At 42.1% G+C, this 21,077-nt stretch overlaps 1 protein-coding gene across 1 annotated transcript; it reads left to right on the top strand.

Moving 5' to 3' along the window:
• Nucleotides 1–904: 904 nt before the first annotated feature.
• Nucleotides 905–20,776, top strand: clic4 (chloride intracellular channel 4). The gene is made up of 6 exons (XM_084382061.1): nucleotides 905–1,297; nucleotides 13,916–14,025; nucleotides 16,616–16,741; nucleotides 17,098–17,204; nucleotides 18,273–18,454; nucleotides 18,905–20,776. Exons 1-6 carry the CDS (start codon nucleotides 1,229–1,231, stop codon nucleotides 19,067–19,069), a joined length of 759 nt encoding a protein of 252 aa, XP_084238187.1. The 5' UTR covers nucleotides 905–1,228; the 3' UTR covers nucleotides 19,070–20,776.
• Nucleotides 20,777–21,077: the final 301 nt, after the last annotated feature.

Below are 21,077 nucleotides of genomic sequence, written 5' to 3'. Positions count from 1 at the left end.
ATTGAAGAGATGAGTGGCAAACTGATGCAGCACATTAACAGCTTAACTGAAATGTGTTCATTGTAGCTAAGATAATAAAATGTGTCTTTTGTAGCAGTAGTACTGGCCAACCATGAAAATTCCAGTTAACCTTAATTTGTGTTGATCTTTGACAATATTAGTGAGTTAATATTTGAGTCATTCATTAAAAAGTGGCATTTTTAATGATAATTGTCAAGTACCTGGGGAAGACCAGACAAAGCAGAATACACTATGTAAACAGGTGATTGGATCAATAGCACAAAAATAAAAAATACGTATTACAAATCACAGTCAGGAGAGTTGCATAGATTAAAGTAAATGATGGATAAAGTTATTTTAAAAGTGCAATATGTAGTTTTGAGGAAGATCGATGCTTTATGTCTAAACAAACTAGATAACCAAAATCTTTGTCTTCATGACTGAATAAACAAACTTAAAGGACAACACAATTTTATAGTTTGACTTTGTTTATGTTTGGCGGACCCTGCCACCTGTCTAGCTTTAAAAAAAATGTCCTGGGGACTTGGTTTTCCTCTGAGAACAGCTTGTTGATTCAGTTATGGAAAAAATAAATAATGAGTTTGTATTATTACCGCATTAATATAATAAAATGATGAGTTTGAATTTCTTATCCAACATTACATAGTGCTCCTTTAAAAATAAAATACTTCTTGAGAATTCAACATGTATTAATTTGTTGATAAGCAGTATATATCTGTCTCCTGCATATGTTCACGCATTATTTCTCTGTAGCCATGAGCGGCTCTGAGGCATCCTCACCCCCCTCCTCCTCCTCCTCCTCCCAACGAGAAGACTCCCCTCCCAAAACCCTCCCACATTTTTTTGTATGTTTGCGCTTCAGATGACATCACGGCTTTAAATAATCCCGTTGCCTCTTCCCACCCGTCCTCATCATCACTACATACCCAGGAGGAAGAGCCTCACGGTCTAACAATGTTGTAATAGCTTAGCGTTACACACTAGCACCGTTTGAACAACTGTATCTGGCAGACACCGCTGCCTCCTGTCCGCTTTGCTACAGAGACTTCAGTGACCAGCACCGGGTCCTCCTCGGGGTGACAAAGCGCCTACTGGGCTCCAGTGCGGGAAAAAAAAGAGTAGTGGAGAAGAGGACCGAGCTAAGTCGGGCGTGGTAGCAGGAGAAAAACTCCCATTTGATAGCAAAAGTTAAATAGTAGTAGCCACAATGTCGCTGTCGGTACCGCAGAACGGAGTAAAGGCGGATAACGAGCCCGTTATCGAGCTGTTCGTGAAGGTAAGCCCGCAGCACGAGCCGCATGGGAGAAGTTTTTCATTTTGTGAACCTCACACTTAGCTTCACCCACACCAGTGTATTGTGATGATGAGGGCTTCACGGATGCAGTGTTTGCTATTGTCTTTCTACAAATGAACGTTAGGTGTTTTGTTTTTTTTTGCTTTGCCTTTCACTCACGAGGGGTTTCTACATTTGATAAAACCGCGAGGAGAAGGGTTGTAGTCCGACTAAGTTTAATTTTTAGGTTTTCCATCCACAACCCAACGTGCCACCGTGGCCATGTGGAGCCTGTGGTGTCACCAGCAGGGCGGACACGGCTTCCTCCCCCGGCCGAGCCTGCCATGCTGGAGAGCAGGGCGCTAATTCGTTAACAATAGCTCGGTAGTTGTGGTCCCCTGCAGTCGATTCAACACTGTAGCATTTGCTGACGTGCTGCATCTGCATGGCTGACAGATACATTATATAGCGACACAAAGTAATGGATTGTATTGCAAGTGTGTACATTATTTCTGTCCAGTCGTTAATGAGTACTGGAATAGACTAAAAGCAGCTATTTTATTGTGAAGTTTGGTGTGTGGGTCACCTCGTCATCACTGAAGTCTGCAATCAAAGATCACTGAAATAGTTTGGTGATGCTATTTTGTTTTCCAAGTTTTTTATTCATATGAATTGTGGGCTACTGCTGCTGTATGTTGCAGGCATCTGTCATTAATGGTGTCTTAGCACTGGTTGTTATTTAATGTTGTTTAGCTGCCATTATTGCTTTCTGGAAACACAGTTCATCTGTGTATTGTGATAGATTTGGGAGCTTAATTGATGGTCTATTCTCTACCAGCTCTACTGCACAACTACCTTCCCTAATACTGTAACCATGCATCATTGTCTCTGCTTCAGCGGTGAGGATGGTGATGGTCAATGGGTTGTGAATGGCTGTTTTTCTTTCTTCAGCCTGCCGCTTTGCAGGGCGGGAAAATGGCAAAGGAAAGAAAAAGGGGGAGTGTGGGGCTGGGACAGGGGGGACTGGGAGGGAGTCATCCTGAATAGACTGGGATAGACTGTGGGTCATGGTGCTGTGGGCTGTCAACAGCAAATGCCTAAAAAGTAATGGCGATGGTGATTGCTTTCAGCCCTGGAAAAAAACCAAAACTGTAAATGCTACACGCGAGAGTCATTACTTTAAGAGAGGATTACATGCAAATCTACTTCATTAAAATCTAATCAAATAATGCATTTGCAATACCATTGGCTCTGGCCTGTAAAAGTTGTACTCGTAAGTTGCAGTAGCTGTGAATAAGTCTTCTAGTTTTCCAGATTCAGTCAAAATCCCCCAAACCTCTGTCCTGTTTGTATTGTTCCTGTTGCCCTCTTTAAGAGAAGCCTTCTGTAGATGAGGCTGAACAGAGGGCCCCTTAGTGACGAGGCAGAATGGATGGAAAACGAACTGGCCAGCACCATTTCTCCTAACTACCTCTCACAGCCTACAGGAGAGGTTACATCATCCCCAGGCCTGGAAGGTTTACACATGTGGCATGCTCTTCCCTCTCAACCCCTCCCTCGTCGGACCTTGAAAAGGAGTTTCTTCCACTGTGTGTTTTCACTTGTGTGCGAGTCTCTATTGCCTCTTTCACAGCTCAGCATTATGTGCCAGTGTCTGACATGTCCACATATATTATTAATGCCGTTGTTCTTGCCGTGCTGCGTTAAACACAGTCATGGGAGACAATGGCAGGCATGCAGGTTGCCATAGGCACACTGTGTTGAGCCAGGCCTCTGGGAACAGCTGATAACAAACTGTGTGTGCTCTCCACACACAGCAGTGTCTGATCTGTCAGGGAACTGCCACATATCAAAGAGAAACTAATTACGCTACTAGAACAAGACTTGCCACTGAGTCTGTATAGACTAAGCAGAAACAACACCAGTGGATGTCCCAGTTTAGAGATTCTACGATCTTTCAACTTTTCCTTCTACAGTGTTTACAGCAACAGTTGTCTCTTTGCTATGGGAACAATTTACATTATGCTCACCTTTAATGTGCCCCGGAGGTGAAGTTTGTCAGTTTATATTGCTCTCAGTTACAAATGAGCGCGTTATAATGACTTTGGATCAACCCTTGACCTCATCACAGTACAGCGATTTAGATATTGTTTAGCACACATGAGAAGTAGACGGCGCTTGATTGCTGTAGAAGGTGACTTCCCAGCATCTGCCCATGTCTGTTTGACTTGGCCCTTCCACATGTCACATATTTAAAGTGGCAATGTGAAACCCTAAACCTGGCATTAATTGTGCTGTGATAGTTGGGAAATGTATTACTCTGACATAAAGCCAAAAAGGATGAGTGCAGCTGCACATTATAACGTAAAATTACAGCACTACCTGATTGAATCAGTGATTTTCTTGAAAGCCTTTCTGACGTCACTTAGATGATTGTCTTGTGTTACTTCTCCAGGAAGGTGAAGGAGATTCCCTGTTGTCAGTGTACATTCATCATTAAATCATTACTGGTTTGGATATGTTTTCATTCAGTTTTTCCCAGATCTGAATCAATAAAAGCATGCCAGTGACTCATCCTCCACCAGTGTATGACCCGACTATATGAGAGGAAGCAGAATACAGATGAGTCAAGTGAAACAGACAGGCTTTATCTCTACTTGTGTATGCGTCTCATGGCTGCAAGTGTGCCAAGGTCGCACTACTGGTTGCAAAGCCTTCTGCTGCCTCCAGATTTCCACTTTCTTGCCAGCAGACAGCGACTGCGGAGCCAGAAAACATGGTGGAGAAGTGCTTTTAAGTCTGGATGGCATAAGAGCCTGTCTGTGTTTGTTTGTGTCCTCCAGCACAATCCCATGGGAACCGTCTGTGGAGATGCTTGTGTTAAGGGGGAGGACCCAACAAAGCCACACTTCTGTAGGGACGTTCAGGGTCTACATTGTCGGACCACTTTATAGAAGGAATGAATGCTCAGCAGCACATATCACAATGCACACTCAGATCAAAGTCTGTCTTCCATGGACAGGGGGAAATATGTTAAGTGTCACACCATAAACACGTAGTAGGTCTGACACTGTTTTATTTAAAGAGCCTTGGGAAGAGCTGCTCTTGTCATATTGTGCTATCAGTTGCACATGTGACAATCAGACTTGTGCCTTGTGATGTGCTCTTTTATGGAGACACAATGACCTTTTTCAGCAGTTCCTGTGCTCCAGTCAGTGCTGTTGCATGAAATTACATACAAGGCCACTTTTTTAAACCACTGTATGAATAGTGGTAATAATACCAAGACTTTATCTTGCTGGAATTTCAGGCACAATTTGCCTATTGGTGGCAGGTTGCTTTTCAGCTTAAAGGGCAATTACTATATTTTAAAATCTTGCCCCCATTTTTTACACATTTCGGTGTGAAAATGACTATTGAGTACAGAAGTTAATTGGTCCAATAGATCACCTCAGTTGGCAGCTGCAACATGGGCTGCAAGGACTGCAACAAAATCATTGGTGCAATTGCACCTGTCAAAGTATATATTAAAAGTGCTTGTTTTTGCTACCGGCATGTTCGTTTGTAATTCCTGTGTCTGTGAACATTATGTAAAAGGATTCCTACAGAGATACTACTTTTTGTTAGAGTATGATAATTTTTGTTTAGCCAGAAACAGCTGTTACATTGCTTTCTTCAAAGCCAACAGACTCCATTGACAAAAAGTGCAATTTACTTTGCAGTACCCTGGAGTCGCTGTACTACATTGGCACAATTGACTACTTTGTGTTATTGTGTGACTTTGGTGTTTTAAGTTCAAGTTCAAATATACCTTTTAAAACGGGAACCAAACATTTTGTATTTGTTAGTCATTTTAGTTTAAACGCCAAATACTGTAGATCCCACGTTTAAAAATATCAGACTTACCCTTTTAAAATGAACTCTTCCTCTCCCCCTTGGGCAATATTCCAGGTAACTGAGTACTGTTTTTTATAGGAAAATCAATAGCCCAGTTAATGTTTCCCAAGCATGTAGCAATGCTGCAGTCAGCATCATGAGTTAGGGAACAATAATTAATGGCTTGTTTCTCTTGTAGAGTGCTGTGCTGTTGTTTCTGATATTTTGCTATTGCAGCACCTGGCCCTGTCACTGCTTCTACCACTGTTACGGTCTGGTTCACTGACTCTGGACACTGGCCAAATCGATCTTGCAATGTGTTATTACACTAGTTTAAAGAGGGGCTTTCTGACCAATCTTTACATTTTATGAGACTGAATGTGCAGAAGTCATGTTCCTGTCAGTTGAATATAGGCCTGTTATTGGTTGTGTCTGAATAAATATTTGCTGTATATAATCATACTGTGCCGATGTATCCTGAGGAAAAGCTTTGTGCAGCCTTTTAGAAGGAGGAAGCGCTTGCCTTATATGTACTGCCTGTCCAGGAAGTCGGTGGCTAATGAAGCATTTCTCCTATGAGCTCAAGAACAGGAAGTAAGACCACCCTAGAAAAACATGAATGGAAATGAGACTTGAGTGAAGGTTTAATTCCATCGGAGAGTCCCGTTACTTCATGGGCTGGTGTGTTTTACTTCTTAACCAAGGGGGCTGTACAGATTAGTGCAGGAATTATATTCCTCCAGATCAGGATACAGAGGGAAAACAAGCCACTGTTGTATCATCTTCACTGTCAGAAGAGGTGTGTGACCTCTTAAATGAGGAGAATCTCCCCTGCTCGCTACACGTGTAACTCAATCAGTCTTAACATGATCCAGTCTGCTTGTGTTTCATGTGCTGTGTTCTTCATAGCAGAGCCAAAGTGTGTGTAACCCAAAGTGTAGTAACTGAACATGGAGGATAGGATGACGGGGGGCATCTTTTTTGACTCCTCAAACTATCTTACCATCTCTGCCATCAAGGTGTACAGTGAACCTTGAGTGTCCCAAATGTCCATCTAGGCAGTCTTCAACTTGAAGCACTGAGAGACCAACTCCACTTAGCTGCGACTTACACTTTTTTAATTAGTCGATTAATCGTTAAGTCTATAAAATGTCAACAAATTGTGAAAAAAATGCTCATCACAGTTTCCCAGAGCCCAAAGTGACGTCTTCAAACTGCTTCTTTTGTCCAACCAACAATCGAACCAGTCAAAGACTCTTTATTTACTATTATAAATGACAAAGAAAAGAAGGAAATCCTTGCATTTAAGAAACAGGAAGCAGCAAATGTTTGACCTTTTTGTTTAAAATTGATGAAACGACTGATTATCAAAATAATTGGTGAATAAAATTGTTTTGATCCACAAATCGTTGCAGCTCTGCTTGGTAATGTTAATATCCCAATCACAGCTTCTCAGTCAGGGCTAAAATGTATTTATTATATATGCGTTTGGCTGAAATGTGTCTTTGAGTATTGACACTTGGATAATAAATAATTGAACTGCATCATAGTGGCTACTTTAATAACATTGTGACTAAACTACAGCAGAAATGTCAAGTAAAATTTGGTTTCTATTAATACTGGTTTGATATGCCACTTAATATTATGACTTATAGTAATGTGATGTTTAAATGTTCAGTTTACACTCATGCAAACTTAAAGGCTAGTGCATGAGCTGTTCCTCAAGTGTTTCGCATGTTTGGTTTTTATAATGTGAAAAGCCAGGCAGCGTGTACCGAGAGGCAACTCAATTGCAGGTCAGAGTGGATGCAAGCAGCGAGTGGCCAGAGAGCGACACACTGTCTGCTCAGAATTACAGACGAGGCCAGTGTTTGAGTGGCCACGGCGCAGGCATATATTGCCATGCAAATCTGGCACGAGTGGTAGGTTCATGCTGGCATTGTGTTGGTGCCAAAGGGTGGTTCACACAGCTGTCTAGACATTTGTTCTGAAAGAATTGCGACAAGGTTAATTTTGGTTGAAAGTGAAAATTTCATTTGTGTACAGCGAAATTACATTTTGAGGAAGTTTCAGATAGGCGGAGCGGAGGCCAGTTTTTCCTATGCAAATGTGGGGAAAAACAGGCAGGATGACAGAGGCATGGGTTTTTGTGTGTAATGCATGAGTCTGCCCTAGTCATCAGCCTGGGGTCTCTGAATGTGTAAGTGGGTGGAGCGTTGGAGCCGCTGCAGTCTTCAGTATGCAGCACACTGTTTGTGCAAGACACTTGAAACAACAGTAAGGGCGAGGGCGATTGCTGGTTCATGCTGATCTCCCACATGGCTGTCTGTTTGTTTTTCCGTCATTTTGGATCTGTATTACTCATCACCAAACACCATCGTGTGATTCTAGAAACCTGAACTGGCATCTATGTGTATACAGAAGTTATAATAATACTGATTTGGTTATGCAGTCAGTCTCTTTTAGACTTCAGTTCCAACTTTCCACATAAGCCATTGGTTCTTAGACAGCGCTGATGTGCTCCAGAACAGTAGGCATGTGTCTGACTGGAAGTGTTGAGGTTTCCACTGAGTGATGTAAGCCTGAGTCAGAGCCACACCAAGGATGTGATGGCATTTCCATGTTATGGCAAACTCGGACTCCTCTGTACACTCACATCTCTGAGTGAGGGATTCAGCACTCATTACCCACCCAGTCAAGCTGAGTCATTCAGACAATGAGACTGAAATTTAGTACTGCTTGGTGATGGCCGAAACCTTCCCACAGAGTACTGAAAACTGTTGAGTATTGAAAGGTGGCATCAGATGCATAGTCGAATCCTTACTCTTCTTTGGTTATTGTTTGATCATATGGTTCCTAATTTAAATCATAATTTTAGACTTTTAGTTTTGTTTAGGCAAAGTTCTTGAAAAGCTGCTTGTCTTTAGACAGTGAATATTTGAGAAGTTTGACTTACTTTGTGAAATAAAAAATAAGGGTCCTTTTTGAACACATGGTTGTATTCCTCAGAGTAAGATATTGAAAGAAAAAAAGTTTGTCATGTATTGGTACTGATAACCAGTACCTAGCTATTAAGATCTATGAATTAGGGGGTGGAACGTGCCCCATCTACAAAGGTTATGCCCTCAACACAATGACCTGGAGTCCAACCTGCTGCATGTTGTTGTCCCCTCTCTCTAACCCTATTTACTGTCATTCTTTGCCATCCTATCGAAACGATAGCCAAAAGGCCAGGAGGACAATCTTTTTTAAAAAAATCTTTAATTCTGCTGATTATTTTCTCAATTAATCAATATATTGCTTGGTCTATAAAATATCACAAAATGGCCGAGACAATGTTATCAGATTGCTTGTTCTGTCCCAACAAAAGTTCAGAGATATTTAATTTACTACCAACACCTACCTGCTATAAAGCAGCGTAAAGCAGTTTTTTCCCAAACCACAACTGGCTTGTGAACCTTTTTTAAATAAAGAACTCTCTACTTTCGACCCTTCTCATATTATCTTACTAAAAATGTATTTCAGAGGCCAAAAGAGTTAAAAACCATTTGAGAGGGATGGATGGTGTTTCTTTTGAAGAATGAATTAAAACAAATTACTATCAGAATAGTTAACAGTTTATTTTTTGAATGATCTAATTGACTGTTTGTTTCAGCATTATACTCTGCCCTATTTAGACAGCTCAGCTCACCGTCATAGTCTGGTTGCTTTTTCCTGAAGTCTGAAATTCTGAATACTTGTCTTGTTTGGCTTGTAACGACTGAAGATATAGCGGCAGCATGAATCTAAAAATATTGTGGCCATCAGTGTTTTGTCCAGGAAATCTGTAATTCATGCTGATGACCTGGTTCTTCTTCCTTGGCAAGTAGCTGCTGACATGACCTTGAGCAAGGCATCAAGTCATTCCAGGTGTAGGGCTGCTGGTCAGCAGTTTGCCTTGCCTTTGGAATAGGACATATGACGGAGATTATATGGCTCATTAACCTAACTTAATCATTCAACCTGGTTCAGTTCAGCAAATTGAAGAAGACGGCCAGCTTTGGATTCAGCTGCTCAGTCGAGTCACAGTCCTAACCCACCACCCTGCTGCATACTTGTCCAGCAAACAGGGCGAGGCGTTGCTGCTGTGATGTTACCATGGCTGCCCACTCTCTCAAACGGACATTCCTGCTGTGTGTTGGAGCAGGAGGAGGAAAGCTGCTGCGCTTGTTACAGTGCAGTTCCTTATTCGGTCAAAGTGTGCCTTGAACTTGCTGAGCAGCCCACCCAATTTAGAATATGAAATCTGGGAGGGGAACGCTCAGGCCTCCGTGTTACTAAAATTAGGCTGTGAGCAGAGACTGGGAGGACTGTGCCCAGTCTGAACAGGATCCATTGTCCTTGAATGCTGACTACTGTAACTGTGATCTCACATCACCCATCTAAAAAAAAGGAAAGCTGTGTCTCAAGTAACGATGAGAGCTCTAAAATGTAGTCGATATATCACTAAATAACTGATAAATTGGGAGTGCTTAAGAGGTAGATTGAGTTGAACAGCTCTTGCGTTTTATGAGCCTGCTCGTAAAATGTAACAGGGTGGTACTGAAGAAGAAACCTTTTGTACCTGTTAAGTCCATATACCTTGAAGTGCTCGAGGTAATCAGTTGAGGCCTAACATTGTCCTCATTTTTGCTGAAATGTGTTTAGTTGGTCCATTACATCAGTGGCTATATGAGCATTGTCTGAGGGAAAGTGATAAAGAGGTATGATCTCACTGTGTGTGTTATTGAAGAAAAAGCGTAAAGATACTGGCCCCCATGCTGACTGAGGTCTCATTGTCCTGCTGTGGGGCCACGCTGTCCTGGACACCGACTCCTAGATAACATCCGACTTGAGCATGACTCACACTCTCCGCTGGGCAGCTGTGTGCTTTTGGCATTAAATAAACAGGCATCTGTTGACTCACGGTCCATCCATTGAGCCTAAATAAAGCTTGAGAGTCTGTTGGCAGTCGTCAGCTGTTGTGGCTTCTGTCGCCCAGACGTTGTTATCCACATCAGGGGAAATCTCTGTTCGAATCTCAGTGAAAGATGGTGTAACCGTCTGCAAGATGTGAGTCATTTTTGACACGGGAGGCGAAATGGCCGGCTAAACACAGGGCACTGTGAAGTGTTCCTGTGAACGCTCGTTTACTTCTTGGAAAATGCCTTATAAGGCCTCCATTTGCAAATCATTTCTTTCCTCGCTTGTGTGTTTTTTTTATTGGGGTGTTTTTCCCCCCCTTGCTAACTGGTGACGTACCTTAGACTCTACAAACAAAAAGTGCTTTGTGTTGTTGCTGTATAGAAGGTTCTCCAGAAGCCCTTTTCTGAATGTTGCACTATAATAGTAGCACTCTGGAAAGCGTTAGTAGGGTGGAGGAGGACAAACCGAAACCTCTACAAACTTGTTTTGGCCAATTGCCTTCATATAACATTTCATTTTAATTTCTAATTCTCATCAATCCACTGAGCTCACTCTCTAGGGTGCTACTTTGAAATGTTATTCAGCACAATTAATGCTGAAGACCACCACTCACTGAAATGTAGGGCAGCAGTTCTTTAACAGCGAAGCAGTTTATATGTCACAAGCAGCTGAAATGCTGCTCCGACCAGCATCATCACTTAAACTAAACCCTCCTCGGCGGTAGTAACAGGACATTTCTGGAATAGTTTCTCCCTCCTCCCCAAATGCCCATCCCCCCGCCCCCTGTCTGACTCCACAGAGGGGCCCAGGATAAGGGGAGAGGGATAAAGGAAGGAGAAGAGGAGGAAGAAAAGAGCAATGTGCACACAGCCTCCAAAGCTTGCAGTCTCACCTTCCTCCCATAGAAAGCATTTATTACTCCCGTTCTCCTTAATATCTGTTAGCACTACTCATGATCTCTTATTCCTTACCTATTTCCTGTAATATCTCCTCCTCTAGCTGTCTGTTTTCGCTAGAGAGCTGCTCTACTGCAGACTCCAGAGGGTATGAGCACCGTCATGGCTGCGGGAACAGACTGAGAGAGAGAGAGAAAAGCGTGAAATGTCATTCTCAGCTGCTGTGGCCTTCTTCCTGGCCACTTGAGACACAGAACTTGAAGATGAGCTCAGCTTAATAGCAGCTCATTATGTTGAAGTACAGTAAGCATCTTTTAGATTTAAAATGACAGTGCATTGTGTGGTTTGCATTTTTGTCCCCACAGAGAGAAAACTTTCTTCATGGTTTACCTGTGAAGCAGTCATCCCCTCAACACTGCGTGCTCTGCTTTTCATGTCATGTGTCTGGCCATTGCCATGGGAACGTTGCTGCGCTGCATTGCCACCCTTGATCCAGAGTTGAATGGGTCTCCGTAGGTGTAGCGCTGTGGGGAAAATGGAGTGATCATCCCATTGATGTCATTTCTGATCCCCCTAAGAAACATCTAATGCTAGTCCAGTCTATTAATGGCCATGAACCACAATACCCCCAACATTTCATGGCCGAAGCTTTATTTTAGAAATGGAATCACGTAAGGTGAAAAAGGGACTTTCATTTGCCGAACAAAGGCAGTGATCTAATCCAAGCTTTTCAGATATTGAATTCAGAGGGAGGGGAGGAGGTACAGCAGCAGTACAATGGATGCCAGCAGGCAGATCAAACAGAGCCATCCCACTGGGCGTTACACAGAGGACAACAGCAGCCAGCCCCACACTAGCCAGGAGCTGCTGGCCTGTCTGGACACTTGAGAACAAAGTCCACTATTGAAGACAGTGCAGAACCTGTCTCTCTGATACTAAACATCCATTTGTGTAAGAGTTAAAAACTGATTTGAAACGTGTTTTTATGCAGCACCCTTTGCAAATCAGTCCACAACTTAAACCTGGGCCCTATGTTTTGGTGTGTAAATTATTCAGACTTGCCAAAAGTTTTTGGATGGGTCCACTAGTTCACCTCAGCTAGTACCCACGACACAGCTTCAATGGCTGCAAAGATGTTTTGCCTCATCTAGATTGTCAAAATCAGTTTAATACTCAGCCATGACATTAGAAAATAGTTCTTGCAGGCAGTTTTCCTCTAGGTAAACTCCAAACTCCTCTTTCCAATGAGATTTCAGATTGAGACTTCTCCTTGAAAAAAAGAGGGGTTGGGTTCTGGTTACAGAAATTGTTTCCGTAATGTTGTCAGACAATTGGTAAGAATGAATCATTATTCATCAAAACATGTAAATATAAGACCTGAGGTTAAAAATACCAAAATTAATTTGTATGAAAATACAGCCACACTTTGCATATCACATCCTGCAGGACAGATGTCGAGGTGAGAATTGCAGTGACTGGGCGGTGACTGACGAAACGATATTTAGCCGTTCCACAGAGGCTCTGCTACAGTAATTCACTGGATGAATGAAGAGGTGCATTCCAGAGCGCAGGTACTTGAATGACCTCCATGCTTGTCCTTGTGAATAGATGAATACGGTGCATTCTTATTTGGCCTACCTCGCCTGGAGAGTGGCATACCTCAACATTGTATCCACAGCTATAAAGCTCCAGTCCATGATAAAGGTTGCAATTAGTCACTGGTGTATTTAAGAAGCAGATTTTGGGCGATGCACTATGATTGAAAAGGAGCAAATAAGAACACTTTCTGTTTCACAGTGATGCTTCAGAATTTTGGCCATTATTTGACCTAACTAGGAATGTAATTGGTTCTCTTGAAGCAGACATTCGTGTGCGCCAGCATTGCAGATTTCATTAAGAGATTGCGCAAAGCTCAGTTAATCAAATGAGATGCTCAATTTGCCCTCTCATGTAGAACCCAAACCATATTTGTCCTCTGCTACAGGCTCCTCACTCCATACATGGCTGTGGTGAGCTGAAGGGAAGGATCATTTAGAGATTGAGAGAAACGAAAGGAGAGCACATGACAAAGAGCAGGATGGCTGCTGTGAAGACAGGAGATATCTCTGACAGTTTACAACACCCTCCCTTTCTGTTTACTGACAGAAACACTGCTATTGTTACTTTTTTCTCATCCGCCATCGAGTGATCGCTTCTGTCAGCCTCAAATAAAACCTACATATTGTGTTTTTAATGCTTGATTTCTCTTGTCAACATTCAGCCCTGTTTTCGGTCTGGTGCTAAATGATGAGCATTCCTCATTAATTTAGAGGACACGCGCTGCTTCTATTGATCCCATTCCCGCCGTCGCAGCTCACCTCTTGTGTTTGTGCAGTCTAGCAAAAGAGGAAACAGGAGGCCGTCCCGGTCTTAATCACTCCAGAAGTTTCCTCTTACTCTTGGACAGTAGTTCTGCAGATTAATGGAGAGGAAGTGTGCTGAAGCATTTAAGACAAGGGGGTTGGCTCTCCTACTTAAGGCTATTTGAGGGCAGCCTGTAATGTGTATGAAAGAGTCATTGTCTGAAATGGGCCCTCTCTGGGTGAGTGCAATAAAATGCTCTTGGCCATAAAGGTTGTGCAACAGAGATGTGATCTCTATCAAGATTGCAGGGACCTTTTTTTTCCATTTTGTGTTCAGCTATAAGCTAAGTGCTATCAGTGCCACCAGAAACCTGTTCCAGATGTTTTTAAGATCTTGCAGTCATTCATTCCCAGACATTTCCACTCCATCTTCAGTGGTCTTCATAGGATAGAAACAGGTTGGCATTGTTTGTGTATCTATTCTTCAGGAATGGTACCTGCAATATATCGCTGATAGTTAATCTACTCCTATTCTAACTTGCTATGTGTCTTGTTAATTCAAGGCGGGGAGTGATGGAGAGAGCATCGGGAACTGCCCCTTCTCCCAGAGGCTCTTCATGATCCTGTGGCTCAAAGGAGTTGTCTTCAACGTCACCACGGTGGACCTCAAGAGGTGAGTCCCACACCCCTTACCCATCCTCCTCTGCTCTTTTTCCTCTTCTTCCTTGTTCTCCTTTCATTGGCTGTTAAACCAGGATATTCCTCTTTTTCTTCCTTTGGGAGTGTCCTACAGCTTTTTTTGGGTGACTGCATACCGCTTTGATCCAGCCCCACCTCTAACACGCTCGCTGCTTCCCCACTGCTTATTTGGTTTTCCCATGACCCTATCCCAGGCTGGAGGAAATTTGAGAAAAATAAACATACAGACTCTGGAGAGGCTATTCAGGGTTCTTCACTCCGCTTACTTCCTGCCTAGATTTTGATGGGCAGCATGTTGTTTTTTTCACCACAGGGATCAGAAAACAGTTATCCCCTGCAATTTTGACTGCAATTTAAATTTTTCCTCCCAGCTGCAAGCAAACGTGCTTTCACATGTGGATTCCAGTACCAGGAGCTCTTTACCAAACCCACTATATTTTCTGTGTGTATGATTCATCTAAATGCTCCCTAAATGGTTTTTCCACATGATAAAGGCAGGATAGACAAGTGCCAGATTATTTTCCAGGCATAGTCAAATGGATGTCTGGTTTATATGGTCTCTCTTTGTCACGTGTGTTTGACTCAGAGATTCTGGATTTCTGACAGGCGTCTCCTCCTCTGAGACACGGAGACCAAAAACACCACAGAGATTAAATAAAATAAAATAAATACTGTGCTTTCAAAAACAAGAAGACAATCCAACAGGGCTCCTTTTTTCAGCACGTTAACTGTCCCAGAATGAATGTAAACTGTTGAAAAATCAAAAACAACTTATTAAGCGTCATATTTTTCTTGGGTCTTGAACTTTGTAGCTGGCCATTGACCATAACTAACGCTGACACAGCGCTACAGAGAGAGAGAGAGAGAGAGAGAGAGAGAGAGAGATAACTATGGTAACAGCATGACACGGTGCGAAGGACACACAGCACTTGGTTGTCTTTGTCATTTGCTAAGCCATAGTTATACATCGTTCTTTTTGTCATAAACACATTTTCTATTATCCTCTTATTATAAGTCTTGAGCCCGGCTATCCAGGCTCTTCAAATTTAAAGAAAAAGTGTCAAACAAGGAGGAAAGGAAATATTAAAAAGCCTTTATTATAGTGGACAAGCATTTAAAGGCAAATCATTAAAAAAAGGAGGATGTTTCCACCACTATGTCTTCATCAGGGCTCCAACATCAGAGGTGTGGCCACACCTAAGTATACATTTGCAACAGCCAATAGGAGGCAGTCACATGACGCAGATGCTAATTTAGGTGAGACAAATGGAAAATGGTTGAATAGTGAACTAAAATGAGATGAGATAACAGTGGGGAAAAAAATGGCTACACACACAGAAAAAAGACATCCCATTTAAATACTGGGCCTATTTATACAGCGAAAAAGAGGAGAGCAGTGCCCATTTGACTAGTCAAGTTTGGCTATATTTGCATGTATTTTCCCTGGCAGAGGAGGTGTAACATAAAACAGAGCTGGCTGATATCCTGTAAAAGCCAATGGAGGATGTCCGCCTACTTAGCAGTGCCTGTTTACCCCTCTCTTCTCAAACAACCCTTTGTTCAGCTGGTGTTACTACTCGCGGCTTAATTTTTTATTTCTTTGTAGAGGAACATGTGATTCTTGGTTCATGCTATATAGTGTCTGTAATCTAGAGTAAACATAAAACAACAATGTATTGCAAAAGAAGGTGTGTGTTTGCCATGTTTATGGCTGTTTTTATTGTAGTATTTAAATATGCCTGTGGAAGGACTTGAATGTCACATGTCGCTGCCATAAGTCCTTGAGTTTATGTCTTCTCTTGGGTCAAGGCTGTCATGTTTATAATTCTGTGATGAAAGCCTGAGATCCTCCAAGACAGTTTGTTGGCCATTCCTCAGTGATATCATTGGGTGAGGGTGCAACTTCCTCTTTGTATGCTATGGGATTGAAGTAATTTCCTGTTTGTTGTGCCCTTAGATGGCCTTTCCTAAAACTGGAGCTGCTGTTGTGCTCATACCAAAATCCCGGACCATTAAAGAGTCTGTGGGTGGATGCAGTTGTTTGTAACATTAGATTAAAGTGGATTCGCACCATCTGCTGGCTCACATCTGTCTATTAGGTTCCAACATTTGTGGAGACACTGCTGTGTGTTTTGCTGTTGCTCAACTGAAGGGATTAAAGCGTCTGTGGATTTCATGAGTCAGTTGTGTCCACACTGCTCATTCAACACATGCTCATTTTTGTTTATGTGTGTCAGTGTCATCTCCCTGCCAGAGACATCTGGTACAAAATGTGCTGGTTTGAAGGCCGCAGTGAGAAAGGGACACAAACATCGTTCATGGAGACAAACACAGCGAGGAGCTGTAGTTATGGAAGGACCAGAGTGAGATGGCTGTAAAATAAAAAAAGTGGTTTAAAGTGCAGCGGGCTCTCAATTGCTTGAACTTTATAAAGTGAATATACACCCACTATTTGTATTCATGTGATTAACCAGGAAACAAAAGGCCAATTATGAATCAACATGTTTATAGGTTGCATGGTTTGTTTGTTTCAATCCACTAAAGTCGCTCCACTTGTCTTCCAGGAAGCCCGCAGACCTCCAGAACCTGGCCCCAGGCACACACCCGCCCTTCATCACCTTTAACGGCGAGGTCAAAACTGACGTCAACAAGATTGAGGAGTTCCTTGAGGATATCCTCTGCCCACCAAAGTGAGTATTTTGCACTGCAGTTGCTTGAGCACCCTCTTCGATTTTAAATGCTATGAATTAAATAGAGATGATCACAATAATCTCAGTTAATTTCTCAGTTCTTTCTGACTTTCCCAGCCAGTCTGTGGCCTCGACCCATAGACCATTGTTCCTGCTGGAAACGTTAAAAAAAAAAAGATTATGGTGGTGTATGTAGGACTCATAGTAAACTACAGTTACCATGTTCAGGCGCATCATTAGCAATATTTGTTAATAGGTTAAATTCATTTTTTTTTAATTGGAGCTCATAAATGATCCTTTTAACCTCTTCATACATTCATGTGTGTGTTTATTTTTTTATGTTTTCCTGTGTGCAGGTACATCAAGCTCGGTGCCAGACACCCAGAGTCCAACACAGCTGGTATGGACATCTTCGCCAAGTTTTCTGCATTCATTAAGAACTCAAAACCAGATGCAAATGAGGGTAAGTTACCTGTGTCCGTTTTGACAAACACAAACACGCACTAGGGTGGGCATACTGGTTTAGCACAGGAATCCAGAAACCTTCCAATTGTGTATAGAAGGTTCTCTGATCGCTAGGCGACATTAGTAGCCGCTGCCCTTATTGGTGGATTCCTGGTTCAGTCAGGAACACAGCGCTTTTGTTCTGCAGCCTCCTCCTGCCCTGACGTCCCCTGTCTCACCTGATGGAGGTCTCTGGAAACCACAGAGCAGCTCTCTGTAGAATTAACCAGTGCTCACAATCTCATCCTTCCTGTTCCTGATACGTGCACCCTGGTCCCTGCTGTAAGAGAGGTCATATCACAAACTAAAACAGATAATATTATTGGAAAAATATGAAAAATGTGGCGTATATTGTCTCGTAGACCCTGTTGAATCTTGTGTGAAACAATGTGTGGAATTGTTTCCCTAGATAGATGTTTCTGGTATTCAGAAAATACTCAAATTTTGTGTCATGTTTTAGTTGGCTGTTCTCCACTGTGGGAAAATATTGAACCATGGTGAGCTAGATGTGAAAGCCAAAGCTGTGTCAACAGATTTTGAGGCTCAATCTCATGGTTCAATGATAAGTGCTCAAGTCAAGTCTGCTGTGGGAAAACTGAATCGAGCATTCATGTCATATTTTCTAACAATGGAATTAATTATTAATGAATAATCTGTAGATGGATGGATATGGGGTGAGGACAAAGAATAACACCTGTGCAACCAACTGCAGTACATTGAAATGTGTGGTGCGTAATGAGCGCCTCAAAAGCATCTCATTGTATCACACTGCTATTCCAATGGTTTGCGTTAGATTGTAGTTTCCTGTAGTTATAATGTACAAGTGCTTGTCTCTTGATGAAATGCTGCCCCCATGTGGTTGATAAGCATATCAGTGTACTAGCAGCTGTAGTAGGTGGCATCAGGAAAAACTGTGACAATTTAACACTATTTAGTGGCCTATTTGCTCATACTGAAGAAATAATAGAACATAAATGAAAGCAGTTGTTACTGTTTAATATTATAATTAACTTGTTTCTCTTTGCAGCTCTGGAGCGTGGGCTTCTGAAGACACTGCAGAAGCTGGATGAGTATCTTCGCTCACCTCTGCCCGATGAGATCGACCACAACAGCATCGAGGACATCAAGGTCTCCAACCGCAACTTCCTGGATGGTGATGAAATGACCCTGGCTGACTGTAACCTGCTGCCCAAGCTGCATATAGTCAAGGTGAGCATTTGTGAACATCATTGAATCACTTTGATTATCATGTAAAAAGCAATAAAGAGGCTGGTGGAGGGTAGTATTCTTGGTGATGGTCAATTTATTTTGTTTGTAGTGAGTTTTCCAACTTCATAGTGATTACATATTAGTCTTGTATTCCTTTTAGTCTTAAGTTAAGTCTCTCGCAATGGCCACTAATTATGAGTACAAGAAATTTTAAGGCATTTCAGTGATTAAGTACTTAAAAATGATTTTGTTAATTAATTGGGTATTTCCTGACAGATGATTCTTCAGATTAGATTAGTTCTGAACTAATGCAAATAATTGACAATATAAAATGCATCACAGTGCTTCACACAGACTCAATACATCTATTCTGCCTGAGGGTGCTCTGAGTTTCTAAGGATTTCATAGCCCAGTTTGGTGAGAGTTCTAACTTCTGATGCCTTCCTCCAGGTGGTGGCCAAGAAGTACCGAGGCTTTGACATCCCCAAAGAGATGACTGCCATCTGGAAGTACCTGAACAACGCCTACACACGCGAAGAGTTCACCAACACCTGCCCCAGTGACAAGGAGATCGAGATAGCCTACGGAGACGTAGCCAAGAGGCTGGTCAAATAAGCTTGTCTGTCCTCCATCCCTCACACTGTAACCCCACCCCACCCCCACCACCACCACCCACCCTAGCACTGGGACTGATGTGCTCATTCACGAGAAAGAAAAACTCTGGACTTCTTTTCCTTCTCTCCTCATCTAGAGCCAATGCATGAACCCTTCTCGATCATCCCCCCCCCTCCTGTTCTCCGGTTTTTATGAAGACCTCTTTAGTTGATGCAGCAAAGTTACCATTGTTCCACCTTTCATCATTAATTGCTTTTTGCTTTACATTTGCTGATGAATGTTGTGTGGTGGCGAGGCGTTGGAGAAGCAGCCAGACATGTGTATCAGTGCTTATCAATGTTGGGAGCCTCGTCAAACAACACTCCCTGATAAGTGACCTTCAAGCTGACCTTCTCTCTGTGAGCAGAGGGAAGGTCACGAGCTCTTGTTAATTTTCTGTTGTCTGTTTAGTGATGAAATAGCTCTTTGTAGTGTTGCTATAAATGAACACTGAGAAGCAGTTTTTTCCTGTCTTTTGGCTTATTAAGAGGTAAACAGTGTTGAAGTTTCAGCGGCTCAAGTATTTGCCAGGTTTAAGTAGAAGCTGAAGCTAATCCAAACCTGACTGGTCGACATATCAACTTAAAGATGCTTTATTTTAATGTCAAGTTGTTTTAAAGTAAATCAAAATAATTGCAGGTAAAGCTACCTGGTATCCATGCTCTGATTGCCTCAAATAGGCAAACGTCTTGTAGCTCAGCTCAGTAGAATTGTAGGGGATTTCCTGTATCAGCTGCAGAATTAATAACTCAGGAAAAATCAAACCTGAGGTCTAAAGAAAGATTCAACCATATGTAGCTTACAGATGCTCAAAGATGTGTAGACCGGCCTTTTGTTTATCACCGCATTGCCATATAAAGTGTTCATTTAGACACTGAGCAGCACATACAAGCTTGCAGACTCTCTCTTCTCATGAAGCATGAAGGAAAGTCTTCACTTTGGTCGTGCTGACTGTAGCGCTAGTTTGGATTACACGTGGCGGACCAAAAAGGGGCACATGATTCTGATCTCACTGTGGATAGGATGAGTCAAAGAAAAAGAAAGAAACCACACTCTCACCGTTTCCTTCTCCATAGCTTACTCGAACGAAGGACACTAATGTGCAGTCAGGCGATACTAAAGATATTTATGACATAATCATCCGAGGAGAGTAGCAGTAAAAGAATACCTGGTCGAAATTTCACTTTCTCTTCAGTACGTAGATCGACCTCTAAAGTAGTGAATGTATGTTATGATACAGTAGCTCCAAAGTGCTTTAGTGCGGATAAAGCAAAACCTGTTTTTGTTTTCTCCTGTTCGCCATGTTTCTCAGACATTTTTGTTACGTAACAAATTTGATTTAGAAAAAAAAAAAGGAATTGTAAATATTTGTTTTGATTGCTCAGAATTTCAAGTGTAAATTGCATACATTTCATCTGAATTTTGAGGAAAATGGGGCCGTTTATCGCCTGCTGGATTCTGATTCTAGATAAACCATCTCCTCTTTGCCTTACTTGTTTTCTCTCTGCAGATGTTTTGCAGGAAAGTTTTTCACAGGTCATATCATTACAACATGAGTGTGACGTTGTACAAAGAAAATAGAAAATATCCAAGCTATGTCATGGCTGTCTTTTTTTTTTTTTTAACAATATTGATTGAATTGAAATAAAATTCTTATTGGCACTTGTGGTTTTTGTACAAATCTCTGTTCTGTCATTTACTGTAGTACACATGGTTGCCTTTTAGGTTATTGGTCACAACCCATATGAGTCGGAGCAAGATCCTTCATCAAAGTCCAGTGTGTAGGATTTAGTGGCATCTAGAGGTGTGGTTGCAGATTTCAAAGAGTGACATACCCCTCATCTCACGCCCTAAAGTAGCTACTCCCCAGAGCCAGTGTTTGGTTTGTCTGTCCACAGCAACTGTAGAAATGTTGCGGTGATGATACACAAAATATAATTATGAACGTTATATTCCATTTCTGCCAAGA

This window comes from Pagrus pagrus (assembly GCF_965226575.1).
Source record: "Pagrus pagrus genome assembly, chromosome: 18".
NCBI classification, from domain to species: Eukaryota; Metazoa; Chordata; class Actinopteri; order Spariformes; family Sparidae; genus Pagrus; species Pagrus pagrus.
Note: the sequence above shows the minus strand (reverse complement) of the source record. Positions and strands in the feature narration are given on the sequence as shown.